Raw genomic sequence first — 13,850 nt, 5'->3', positions numbered from 1 at the left:
TTGGGGGGAAAAAAAAAAATGTCTGCTGTCCCCACCTACAATTGATTACCAGTTCTAGGCCATGAAGCCTGGGCTGGTAGTGGGACAACCAGCTCTGTGCTTATATCACTTGTTTAATTCACTTCACCGGTGGGTGTGCGGTTATTAATTGGTTTCTTGCATAATACAGAACCCTGCAAGGCCTATTGTGCCCAATTGTAATGGCATTTGGAGTACCATAAGTGTCAGCATCTCTTGATATGCAGGGCCTGTATTGCACCTGTAAAGGAAATCTTAAAATAAGGGCATGATACACACTGAATGCCTTAATACTTTATCAAAAAAATACTCCCCACACCCCTCGTTCACCTATTTATTTCTTACAAGGTTCTCTTCTGTCCATGTAGGTATTCCAGGGTGCCTGTGTACACCGTCCCTTATTCTTTGTATTTTACAAATATTTTTTTAAAGTTTTTTTTCAAAAATTGGCATAATGAGAAAATACTTCTTATACATGTCATGAATTATAGATTTTATATACTGTATGTATTCAATCTCCTATTTAAGGGAAACATTGCGTTGGGCAGTCATATTGTGTAAGCATCTATACAACATGAATGTGGATAATGGGAAATTATTAATATAATTCTTGGTGTTCACAGATAAATCTGCAGCAGAACAAAATCTGAGTGATGGGGAATCTGGCAATCTGTCAGACAGGGAGAGAGCTGATGCCAGGTCAGCAGAGAAGGAGAACGAGGAGTCCTGCTGTGTTAAAGAGTGCTCGTCTGCATCTGGCCCTGTTCCTGGCAAAAAGAAGAGGGCTAGAAAGAAAAAAGATGACATTAATGAGCCAGCAGAAGAAAATCCAGCGTCCCAGGGTGGTGATTTGCCCCAAATGCCAAAGAAGAAGGAATCCAAAAAGAAATGTAAGACCTATTGTGTAATATGTACATACTGTGCAGCACACGTGGAGGCAAGTCTAAACTGTAGTATCCATAAACAGACAAATTCTCACTTGTTTATATGGAGAACATGACAATAAGCAGGCCTCTCATTTGTCACAGGCATAACCTTAGTATGACTCTAGCTAACACTGCTTTTTCAGAAGAGCCTATATTGTGGCCTAGGACTAATTCTGCCAGTAATTCCTTCCCACCTGTTTGACAGCCTTGGGTTTCAGAGGAGAGGTCAGGAATTGTTTGTTTCCTTGCCATCTGATCACTGTACACCTGACTTGGAAAATGTATCTCACTATGGATACCGGGGCTTCCGTTGGGTTCATCAATATCATATCAATGTAGGATAGTCCAGGCTGCTGAAAGAAATGGTTATCCCGTGCCTCTCAGCCCTGATATATAAAATGTAACCTTAGAGTAACCGTAAGTGACACATCAGCTGCTGTTAGAGCCATTTTACCCTGAATCTATCCATGCTAACAATATGGGAGACCTGTGGCCTGGTTTTAAAGTTTCAAAACAAATCAAATTAAATCTACCTTTATGGTTAGACCTTATAACTTTGTCATATCCTACATAACCTATACATATATAATATACAAGACTACTAATTTTTCGGCAATATTTCAGGATCACACTAATTTGATAAGGATAACTACTAGAGTAATGTTTTTATTTTATTTACTTAAAAAAAAAATTTTTTTTCATGTATGCTGTAGTCCTTTTCTACTTACTAACAGCCCTGAAAATTTGAAATTATTTCTAAGTGAGGTCAGCGCGAACAGTCCAGTGGAAGTTCGCACGGCCACATCATCACCCCGCTGGTGCTGAGACGCCGGTACTGATCCATGCCTCTCGGCGAGCCTCAGGGGTCTGGGCTTGCAGGGACCCCGGAGGATTCCTAGACTGCGGCTGGATGCTACGGGGTGCAGGTAAGCGACATGCACCGCGGTGGTGCGTGCCGAGATGCAGTCTTTACTCCAGGGTTGGGGGTTGACAGCAAATGTTACCAGGCACTGAGTCCTGCGTCCACACTAAGCCACCTGGGACTTGGGACTGGAGTTCTGCGGAACACTCCAGCGTCCCAGGGGTTAAACACTGGCAAGGGGAGGCAACCTCCCCTGTCTAACAGCCAGCTCTTCCCCGCTGCTGAACACGCCTTTCCACTGTGGTCTGGCTTGATCTGTGGCAGCTTCCTGTTTCTAGCCCTGCCTCCCCATGAGTTCTTCGACGGTCATTCTGCGGGCTGTGTGTCGCTGATCTCTTCAGGCAGTGCGGAGTACGGGTCCCTCTACATACCTCTCCTCTTGTTGGTGGTCAGTGTATGCAGCACTTTTGTCCTACTAGACGCTAAGTCTGTGTAGTTGACTTAAGGAAGTTCATTAAGTGCAGATATTATTGTTTTCTGCATTTGTTTGCGAGTGTATGCTAGCGCTGTCTGTCAGTCAAGTGGACTTTCCAGTTTTTGTACCTGTTTTCTCCAATCTCTCTCCTTCCTCGAGTAATTCGGAAGTTCAAACAAGAGGGAGGCATGGTTCTGCTTTTGGCTCCAGCGTGGCCCCGACGTCCATGGTACTCAGATCTTCGGAGTCTCTCCATCGACACTCCGTGGCTGTTGCCTCAACATCCGGACCTGTTGTCTCAGGGTCCTTGCCTCTACCCAGATCTGGGTCGTCTGTCTTTGAATGCTATGACCCCTAGGTGTTTAGGATACCCAGAGTGTTGGGTTTCTTGCAAGCGGGTTTAGACCTTGGTCTCCGCCTTGCTATACTGAAGGTCCATATCTCGGCCCTTTCAGTGTGGTTGCAGAGAAGGATTGCTCATCTTCCTGACATCCACACTTTTCTGCAGGGGGTCCTTCGTATCCAGCCTCCCTTGTCCCTCCTGTAGCGCCTTGGGATTTGGCTGTTGTCCTTAAGGCTCTCCAGAGTCCTCCATTTGAACCACTGGGCTCAGTGGATCTCAAATGGCTTACTGCCAAGACTGTTTGTTTTTCTTCTGGCCAATGCTTCTGCCAGAAGAGTTTCTTATTTAGGGTCTCTCGCTTGTCGTTCCCCATTTCTAGTTTTTCATAGGGACAGGGCAGTGCTTCGAACTCGCCCTGGGTTCCTTCCTAAGGTGGTCTCTAGTTTCCACATTAATGAAGAAATAATTGTGCCGGAATTTAATTCTTCACACCTTTCGGCAGGGGAGGCCTCATTGGATGTGATACGTTCCCTCAGGATTTATGCGTTCGTACCAGTTCTCTTCGGAAATCGGACTCCTTGTTTGTTCTTTATGGTTTTCACAAGAGAGGATGGCCAGCCAATAAACAAACTTTGGCTAAATGGCTTCGCATGACTATCTCTGAGGCTTACATTCATGAGGGCCTTCCAGTCCCGCCCTAGCAGCTAGCCGTGGTGCCTTGGCTGTACAGCTTTGTAAGGCGGCCACGTGGCTGTACAGCTTTGTAAGGCGGCCACGTGGTCTTCTATCCAGACCTTTTTGAGGTATTATGCCTTTGATACCTTTACCACTCAGGATGCTTCCTTCAGCGGCGGATTCTCCTTTCTGCACAGGAGCTTCCCCGCCCTTGAGGGTACTGCTTTGGGAATCCCCAAGGTTTCCTGTAGACCTTCTATGGACCGTGAAGTAGAAAAGTAGAGATATGGTAAGAACTTACCTTTTGTTATCTCTTTCTATGAGGTCCACAGGGCGCCCGCCCTGACACACCTGTGCCTCAGATGGGCTTCGCTCTGGTCATCAGTTTTCCGTCTCCTTCTGTGTGAGAATGTGATTCTAGTGTGTTCCAGACTTTCTTCTCTCTCTTTTATCCTCCACTGGCCTTTGGCTTGCTATGTAACTGAGGAGCCTCTGGCCCAGGACGGGGTATAGAGGGAGGCCCCGTTGCATCCTGGGAGAAAAATGTAACTGCAAGGTCCCCGGATGTCTTCGTCATCACCTATACCCCAAGGTTTCCTGTGGACCCTATCGACCTCATAGAAAAAGAAATAACAAAGGTACCAGATCTCTACTTTTCTTCCTCCACTCTGGGAAAACATTGATCACTCTGTATATACCCTGGACAGGAGAGTCTGGGCACCAAACACTTAGTCATTTTCTTCCCAGCAGCCCCCAGACACCCTCTCCACTATACCCAGCCACAGTCCAGCCAGTTTGAAGTATGGTGCCAGCGGAAGCGGGCACCGTTTCTATGGGGCTCCCGATTTACTTATTTTACTTTTTTTTTTTTCATTTTTTTTTTTACTACATCATTGAGCGGTCTCTGCAGGTGCCCTGCGAACAAACGCTCCAACACCAGCACAAGCGTGGCAGCACCAGTGAGTGGACTGGTGACACCACGGGCACCAAGCAGGGACAGCGCAAGTCTCTCTCCGCTCCTCAAGCCCACAGCCGCAACCAGTCACCTGGCAGGTAAGAGACCGGCTTTCTGCTTGCAGAGAGCCACATCATCGCGGCTATATCCTGCCGGTGGATGTAGTGTCTGTCCAGCATGCTGGTCCGTCCACTGGATTACCAGGGCAGCATATAACAGGGCACTGATGCTGCAGTGTACAGTCACAGTCCCTGGAGATTTTGTCACCTAAGTAGGAGGTAAGCACAGCCTGTTAGCCCCTCCCATACCCCTGGGCGTGTTGCAACATAGTTGACTTCCCCACTCTGGGTTGCTCCTCTCCAAGAACGCTGGGCAGCCATTTTAAAGCTCAGTGCTCCCTCAGCTCTTGACAAAGGTAGACGCTTGGGCTCCAGTCTCTTCCATCCCTTGCTCCTAGCTGCCTAGTAGTAATATTGTACTCCTGCATGCTCTCTCTGGCTGGATTGTTGCGCATTTATTCAGTGCATTGAGTGTCTTGATTTCCCTGCTGGTGGTGTGTTCTTCAGGTTCCAGTCAGTAGGGAACACCCCACAGGTCTATGTTGTATCCTCCTTTGGTATATTGCTAAAATAGTTTGTTTTAGGTGCATTGCCACTCTTGCATTTTAACTAAAGTACACACCATTGCTTCAGCCTTGTGTGTGGAATATACTTAGATTGTAGTTAACAGGAAGGTAAGCATTCCTGTGCCACGCACTTGCAGGGCCTGTGTTAACCTTCTGTTCCTCAGAAATCATAGAGAAATTACTTAACTTCAGTATGACATGAGTTTTCCTCTCTATGGCCCCACTTATTTATCTATTTGTAGGTGCTTTATCATTCCCTACACTACCCTGTAATTAACACACAACTTTTTTTTTTTAACTTTTGTGTGGGGGATACACTTGGACTGATTTTTAAATAGCTTCCAAGGTTGAAGCACCTAGGGAGGTGAGTGCTCCTGTGTTACATAGCTGTTGAACCTTTTTCTGGAGGTCTCTATGTACTAATGTACTTTCTCCACAGGCCTCTGTGTTTTGACGATCCGAACCACAATGGCAGAGGAATCCCCATCATGGCCTCCGTGCCCAGTGTTTCAAGGCTACGCTGTGTGGGGATTCCTTTGACCATGGCTACCAGTCAAGGAAGCCAGCAGAGGCTTCCAATTACAGGTAATGTGGATGTTAACTCACCAGCTTGCAGCACCCGGCCCAGATAGAACCTTCTATGGTCCGGTAGTCTAATGCATAGGTCTCCTTCCTACAGGAAGTTCATGCCTGCCGTAGAGCCAGGTAGATGCAGCGCTCCTTCACTTACATAATACAGGAGTGGCTGATGCTAGCCATCAAGGGCATGGCTCAGTATAGGCCTTTCGGGCCCGATAGAGCTCCTCCTCGGCACAGGAAGCTAGAGTCTCCATTCCTGATATGGATATTTCTGTACTTTTAAACAGATCGGCCCCCTGGTCTAGACCCTAGGTATTCTCTTACTTTAGGTAGCTTTAGTACCTCCTACTGGAGGCTTCTGGATATCTAAGCACATTGCTTTATTTTATCCGCTAACAGCATTGGGCCTGACAACATGGGAATCCCCGGTTGTTGCTCTTTGTTAGATCTGCTATGCTGGGCAGCTTGATAGTTTCCCCAAAATGATCAATTCTAGTGCATGTCCCTCATTTTTGCTTGGGCATCTAGGGCTGGGGGCTGCCGGGCAGATGCCCTACTGGACGGTTTCAGTTCAAGGACAAGGTTTTGCCTCTTGTGGGGCAGACGGGCTACTATCTAGTTTTGTTAAGAGATTAATACAAATATGTCAATGACATTCTAAGTGTGGATAACTACTGTGGTGGCCAAGACAGTCCTCTGGCATTCCTGGTCTGCTGTCACGGAATTAGAGACCCTTCTGTGTGTAGAGAAGGACCTCGTGGTCCGAGGTTGGACGAGATAGTCTCTAGGTAGCGCCCAAATATATTCTCTGCCTTTTGCACCAGACCGTCTACATTCTAGATTAAGGAAGTTCCTCCTCTATGGGCCTTGTTGGGTCCTGATGTAGGTGACTTTAGTCCGCCAGATAGCAGGCAGGACTGTTGCCAAAGGTTGAGGTGGAATTTCACCTGGGGAACCCCAGCTTGGGGTCAGGATGGTCGAGTGGTCTAGGGCGCTGTGTTCAGCCGCAGTCTCCTCTGGAGACGTGGGTTCAGATCCCACTTCTGACAAACAAACTAGCCGATTAACAACGCTCAGGGGTAGTGTTCCCGTCTTGGGACCAACAAAGCCCAGGTTCCAGTCCCTTTTGGGGACTTATTTATACTTTAGCAGGGTTTCCAAAGCACTCCCAAAAGCTGCCAGAACTCTGGGAGACTGTTTGCTCCCCTTTGACCTCCAGGGCCATTGTCCAGATCCCATCTCTGAAGGTGCAAGTTACTATATCAGCCTCTTGCTGGTCAGATGTCGGACAGTTTGTTCCAGCCCATCCTCATTCTCTGGGTACTAGCAGGGACTCGAGGATTCTCAGGTTTCGCAGGGGGTTTCTCAACTCTGTCATTTGCTCAGGCTAGGATTTAGAGAATCCTTTCACATCTAAAATGCCTATTTCCATATAGCCTCCGAGTCAGTCACCAAAACTTCCTTGGGTAGAGACTGTATGGGACAATCCCTTCCAGTTTCCGGTATCGCCAATAGGGAAGGTACACAGCCCCTCGTGTTTTTCATGAGGAACAGGACAGTCACGGCAGCTCCTCTCGACCTGCTCATCAGGGCTCAGTCTCTAGATATCCATCTGTCTCAGGGTAGGTCTTCTCTGGACCCACAGATGAATAATTACTTGGAAACTTTTCTCCTTGGAGGAGAGCTTTGCCGCATTGCAGGTTTCAGCGGGAATTCCTCCCTGCCATTAGACTTCCGCTTTCCGTTCCCTTTATTCTGGCATCTCAACTGACTGTTATTACACTCTTCCAGGCAGATATTGGGCTCTCTAGTCTACCCCTTCAATGGGGTGGAGTGGCTGCAATTTGCTCAGTTTCATTCCCTGCCTCTTCACAGGGAAATTTGGGCCCTATGACCTAGTTTCCGTCATAAAAAGCAGACTGGATCTATCGGCCCTATTTTGTGGTAGCTAAAGACGTACCATTTGGGATCCAGGACAGGGGTCCTTCTCTGCACCGATGCACATCTTCGCTGGTTGAGAACAGTAACCTGTCATTAGATCTTTAGGATCGGTGGATGGCTCTGGGGAGCCTGTTACCAATCTTCAGTCTGCTACTCTGAATAGTCTTCCGAGCCCTCTGTCTGGTTCTATTACTCCTCCAGCATTGTCCTGTGCTGGTCTGGTCCGTTAGCACGACACCGATTGCTCACATAAGCCATCAGGGTGGCGCTCTCAGTTGTGGTTCCATTAAGAGGGTCGACTGCTCCCCTAGTTGCTTCCCGCAGTTCTCTTGGAGCAGCAGACTCCTATGCTGCCAGGTCATTCACTCAGGTGAGTGGGCTCTACATTCTGACGCTTTTCAGCGCCTTGTGATCGCTGATGCCTGACGGACATCGAGATGATGAGGTCTCGCATATCCACACATTACCGAGATACTGTTCCGGCTCCAGAGTTTCTGGGGATCTCCTATTGGTTGTACAGTGGACGTTTCCGCTCTTATTTGTCATTCCTCCACTTTCCATGCTCCCGCGGGTCACAGTTTTAAGGGAGCACGGTGATCCTCGTGGCTTAGCTTGGCCATGACAGTAGTAGTACGCAGCTCTTTCTGCCTCTCAGTCGACACTCCAATTTGACCACCTTCTACGGTCTGTTCTTTGGTCTCCGGGCCTGTACTTCTGTCAGATTCTGGCCAGCCTTGTTTTGCCACAGTGGTTCTTGACACCTGTCCTAGAAGCTAGGAGGGTTCTTTCCAGGGGGGTCGGTTGTACTCTGCTTGCCTAGTAGCCCACTTCATTCAGAATTTCTTACCAAGTTAGAGGTTTTTTCCCCAGGTCATCTCTTTTCTCTCTTTTCTGCAAATTATTCAGGGTTTGGGCCTGCGGCCGTCTTACTGGAAATGCAGGTCTCAGACCTATTGGTTCTCGAACGATTGCTTCTGCTCCTACCAGAGGTTCGGGCGTTTATTTCAGGGCATCCTCTAGGTGCAGTCACCAGTTGTTCTTACCAGGTGGCTCCATCGAACCACTCCTTTATTCTTTGGTCTCTTCAGAAAGCTACCTTCATTTCTTGATTACAGTGCACATTGCTCATTCTTTGATTTTCCTGTATAGCTTTTTCCTACCATCGCTTGGTGTGGTGGCTGTCTGTTTGGAGCGCCTTGTCTTGTTGCTCCCCCTCTCTGATCTTATACTTGGATTGGAGCATTCTGCGATCTCACGTGGGTTCCTATCCAGGGTTGTGTTTGTGGCGTTCCGTGTTCCAGATTTTTTGCCGGAGGACGCCTCTAGGGATATGGGCTCTCTGGTATTTTTTACAGTGGACGGAGCTGGAGATCTGTCTCTCTATGGTCCGCTAGGATTTTCACAAACTGAGCTGGCCGGTTTCTGAACAGATTATCCTGGTGGCCCCGCTTGTCTTTCCGCCACACTTTGTGGTGAATCTCCTGCCTTTGTTGTGGTGACTGCTCTTTAAGCAAGGTCAGTGGCCCTTCTTGGGTGGCTCAACGTGGCGTTTCTGCGGTACAGCTGCCACATGGTTCTCTGCTCACACTTTGTTTCTATGCAGTTGACACCTTTGCGTCTTCGGACGTAGCATTCAAGCAAAGGGGTTCTCCATGCGGCCCGGGAGCGTCCCCTCCCATCGGGGGACAACTTTAGGACATTCCAGAGTAATCCCCGTGCCTCTTAGCGGAGGAAGGATAAAAGAGGGGTTATGGTCTTACCTTTTTAAATCCTTTTCTTCGACTCCATAGGGGGCACATGGCACCACCCTGACGCACCTGGCTTGCGGGGTTTATTTCCTCTGATGCCGGTTCTTGGCGCACCTTTCTGTGACTTTGTTCTGAGTGTGTTCTGGTCTTCAGTCTCCCTCTTCTTCTCCCCGCTCCTGCCATTGGCTTGCTAACTTAAACTGGCTGGCCTGTGGATAGGGGCAGGTTATAGTGCAGAGGGAGCCTGGTGGCTGCTGGGAAGAAAACTATTAACTGTTTGGTGCTCAGACACTCCTCTTCAGGCTATACCCAGAGTGATCCATGTGCCGCCTATGGAGTCAAAGAAAATTATTTAGCAAGGTAAGACCATAAAGCCTCCTTTTTTTTTTTTTTTTTTTTTTTTTTTTTTTACAATGCTACCAAAAAAAGGCTCCCATGTGCTGTGAAAAAAAACGATGTGAAATTTGCTTAGCAACGAAAGGTGCATTCCAGAGTCCACTTACTGCTTGTCGACTTTCTGATTGTCAACAAGACGAAATCAAAACCAATCTGACACTTGAAGTTAAAAAGTGTCAGAAACTAATAAAACCAGATAACCCCTGAAATTAAGTTTTGATGATACAAATTTGGTATTGGTTGTTCACAGGAGCTTCTGTTTCATTCTTATTGTTGTATGCAAATTTCTGGTGGAAAACAATTAGTGTGCTGCTTTGCGTGAACCCTCCCCTAGGGGCAGGTTTGGAATGTCCCCAAGGTATGGCCAAGTGCTCCATATAGGATGAATGAGAAAAGATAGTTGTTGGTACTCGCCGTCAAATCCCTTTCTCTGAATCCATCTGGGGAAGCTGAGCTCCCTCCTTTTCTTTCACTCTGTTCTGTTCACTCTCTGGACTTGATTCGAAGTCGGAACTTTCAACTTTTGCTGCAGTCGTGTCTGCATCTTTATGCTAATGCCTCTACAAAGCATTATCCTTGTCTACACTCATCCATAGACGCCCACTCACTGCATTTATAGATGCTGCATTACCGTATGTGCAGTGTCTCCATCTGAGTATGGCCGCCTACGTGAGTGGCTGTGTGTCTCTGTACAAATACGCCTTCAGCGACACACCTGCTACACTACCATATGTTGTAAACTCTCCAGGCGTCTCTACAAAAAAATCGAGAAGCATGTGTGGTGTGACTCCGACACATGCACAGACGAAAAACATCGCTCCTTTGTGTCCAACATCATTGCTGCTGTGTCTGACTCCAAATCAGACACTTTTTGTTGAGTGTGGTCCTGGTTCAGTCTTTACGCTCTCCGGAGCTTGATGCACGCAGACAACTCTCTGAAAAAAAAAAAATATTTCTCTGAAATTATCCGGGATACACTACCTTACCTTGGGGTGTAGAGGGCGCCACACCTGGGAGTTGGCACAAATTCTCCCCCTCTTAACAAGCCTATAGGAGAGGGAAAAGAAAAGCCTGAACCAGGACCACACTCAACAAAAAGTGTGCCAACTCCCAGGTGTGGCGCCCTCTACACCCCAAGGTCAGGTAGTGTATCCCCGATAATTTCAGAGAAATAATTTTTTTTCAGAGAGTTGGCTGCATGCATCAAGCCACAGAGAGCATAACTTTCCAGAGCTTGTGCCCGCTAATGAATGCCATCATTAGCTGCCTGATGGCCGTGCATGTGCATGACATCATCCGGATCTAAAACCCAGAAGTGATGACATCGTTGGGACAAGGTGGGTGTCACTGAGCTATGTCTGCAAGAAGATAATTATGCATTCCAGCAGATGTTCTCGCAGGTAAGTAGGCTATGATGTCTATTATTGAGTTATAAATGCTTTGACTGTTACGTCTCACCCTCCATCCATATGTTATGTTTACAAAGTTCTTGAGCATGTATATTACTGTATGATGTGCTACGTTTCTATCTGCCCAACTATGAATGTGCTGCTTTTCCTTGTCTAAATGTTTTTATGTACAGGTAAAACCCCTGTAGGAAACAAAGAACGCAGTCCTGAACCTGAGTCTACAGCGAATGACCAGAGTCTGGAAGATGTCCAGACTGAGAAGAAAAGACGGCATAAAAAAAAATCCACCACCAAAGAATCTGGAGTAGAAGATGGGGAAATTGATGGTACAGATAAGCTGCAGGGATCTAGAAGAAAGAAATACATTGCAAAAGGTGCGATCCCTATTAGAAGACATGATTCACCCCTAGATGTGCCCCACATTTTCTATATAAACTCTGTGATCTGGTATTGAAAGAGTTAAAGGCTTAGTCCAATGAGAAGTATTATGAAAGACTACACTGAAAATCAACTGTGCCCTGCAGTCTTGTACAATGAGCCACTAGAGTACACTACTAAGCTTAATTAGTGCCCCCAATTTACTAATTTGCCTGGCTAAATAACCCCATAACCTGCTATTAACCAGTTCTATGGTTATCACACCAGCCGCATGGTTATCACTTTTACAAATCCAAGTTGAAATAATCATTTACAGTATATTCTAAGGTGCTACAAACTGTGCATTGCCGGACAGTCAGCTTTACATATCATACAAAACACAAAAACCTAGAAACCAAACAAGTTCATATGAGGTTAATGAGGGAGGTGTAAACACGGGACAGCAGGTAGAGATGAGGCACCTCTTACAGTCTGGATGGAGGGAGCAAATCTGAGAAAGTAGTAAGCAATAGGACAGGAGTGTGTATGACAGGTAGCACATGCAGGGAGAATAGTATCCGGTTGTAGTGAAGAGTTGGGCTTTTAGTTAGAGTACTAGAAAGGATGGAGGAGAGACTGGTCAAGTGGGGTAAGGGATTCCATAAATTGGGAGTAGTGCAGGAGGCGGGTGTGATCAGCGGTGGTCAGAGGCAGAATAGATAGGTTTAGCAGAACTGTATCTCATGAGTGGGTCAGATGAATGAAGTATAGGCCCCGGTGAGAGCTTTGTAGGTGACGCTGTGCATCTTCAAATGAATTCTGGAGGTAATGGGGAGCCAGTGTAGGTATTTGCAGAGTGGTGCAGCCGACGAGGACTGACGGGAAAGGAAGATCTGCCTCTTAAACCCTTCTTTGGAAAATGTAATTTGCCAAGAATTATAGCTCGTAGTTCTCATAGCTGTAAATTATCTGAAAATTTAATAATGAAGTGTGTAATGTTTTACATTTGAATAATTTGATAAAAACATTTATTCAGATGATAATGCCTTCTTACTTTATACTAACTTATATTAATGTTACCTTATCGACACTTTTGAAAATGATTTAATGTGTATAGAATCATTTTGGGCTCTTGTTTCTATTTGCACACAGAGAGCTGTGATGTACCTGAAGCTACAGAGGAGGACACACATGCATTGAGCGAAACTGCAGAAGTTGATCTGTCAGTGGAGTCAGTAGCTCTTCCAGCTGGAGACGAATCATCATTAGTGCTCTTTACTGAGGAAAGCGAGTGCCACTCGGGGCTTTATGACTTATCCAGGTACATTGTAAAGTTTTAAAATACCTATATAAACATGTCATAAAAGCATTGTATAAGGTCCTCCATGTCAGTATTGATTAATATAAGTCTCAACTGAACTGAAGGAAATCTTTAATAGTTATATTCTTCAGTGTGATCACTGCTTTCTGCTGAATGTTATAGGCTGCATTCTTATTGGTTCAGCCCAGAAAGCTAGAACCCCTACTAAACTAAATCCAAAGCCACTAACACACATGACAAGTGAAGTTGGGTTCTAGTGTTCACTTGTTTATAGTTATGTTTTAGATTGATCAGATAATATTAATTGACTACTAAATGTCCTGTCAGGAATACACCTAGGTAAACTAAGGCTGCAATTAGGTCAACAATTGCCCTGTGCCAAGTCCAGTTTTGGCTTGAGAGCCAGGCTAATCCGAAGCACACCCCTTCTTCCTACTTTCTTTCAATCATTTGCTATTTTTAAGAGTATCTTATAATTATTTCTGTTATCTTTCAGCATGCAGGACAGTCTGAGTCAGGTTCAGGAGCCCGTAGCACAGACCGCAGATGCCTCTCTAGTAACTGCTGCATTTGGGGATTTTGGTTCTAAGGAGTCAAGACAAGAGGAAACTAGCCCTGCAACTACTGATCGCAAGGTATGTATTTATATGTTACATACTAGAAATTATTGTGTTCATTACAATTATTTAAGCCTAGTTTTCCAAAACCTATGGATCAAAATCTGCTATTGGTGTAATCTTTCAAAATCTATTTTAAGAATTTCTCCAAACCTTTTATATTTGACATGAAAAGAAGCGATTTATGCTTGTGGCTATCGTTCTGCTTTATTACTATAAACCGCCATGATATTGGTCATGACTGGTCATAGCTGCAGATGATACATGTTCTTACGTTACAGGACAACACTACTGCCAAAGAATCCACTGCAGGAGATGTGGAGCCAGTCGAGCAGGATTTGGATCCTAAAGATAAGTGAGTGATGATGATCAGCTATATAATAAAAGACTAAAACAAAAAAACAAATGGCAACAAATTCAGTGTTCATGAAATGGGTGCTATGTCTCTTCTTCAGACAGCAGATGTTGCGTGGGCGCTGCAAGCGACCCGTTCCAAACTTGTCCAAAGCTTCTGTGAAAAAGGAAGTATCTACCGGAAAGCGAGGCGATAAGGAACATCAGAACAGTCCTTGTGATCATACAGGAGAAGCTGGAGAAGTATTC

At 45.9% G+C, this 13,850-nt stretch overlaps 1 protein-coding gene across 2 annotated transcripts in view; it reads left to right on the top strand.

Annotated features, from left to right (window-relative positions):
- Window positions 1-13,850, top strand: part of BDP1 (BDP1 general transcription factor IIIB subunit) — a 184,713-nt gene that overhangs the window by 74,171 nt on the left and 96,692 nt on the right. Inside the window, exons 11-16 of one of the 2 annotated variants that reach the window (XM_088443766.1) lie at window positions 642-908; window positions 11,126-11,326; window positions 12,462-12,630; window positions 13,127-13,265; window positions 13,529-13,602; window positions 13,703-13,844. In XM_088443766.1, the coding sequence (XP_088299892.1) occupies window positions 642-908; window positions 11,126-11,326; window positions 12,462-12,630; window positions 13,127-13,265; window positions 13,529-13,602; window positions 13,703-13,844 (992 nt within the window). The remainder of the gene's footprint in view (window positions 1-641; window positions 909-11,125; window positions 11,327-12,461; window positions 12,631-13,126; window positions 13,266-13,528; window positions 13,603-13,702; window positions 13,845-13,850) is intronic. The other variant, XM_088443767.1, reaches the window with a different exon arrangement.

This window comes from Taudactylus pleione, unplaced genomic scaffold (assembly GCF_031769625.1).
Source record: "Taudactylus pleione unplaced genomic scaffold, aTauple2 ptg000333l, whole genome shotgun sequence".
NCBI classification, from domain to species: domain Eukaryota; kingdom Metazoa; phylum Chordata; class Amphibia; order Anura; family Myobatrachidae; genus Taudactylus; species Taudactylus pleione.
Note: the sequence above shows the minus strand (reverse complement) of the source record. Positions and strands in the feature narration are given on the sequence as shown.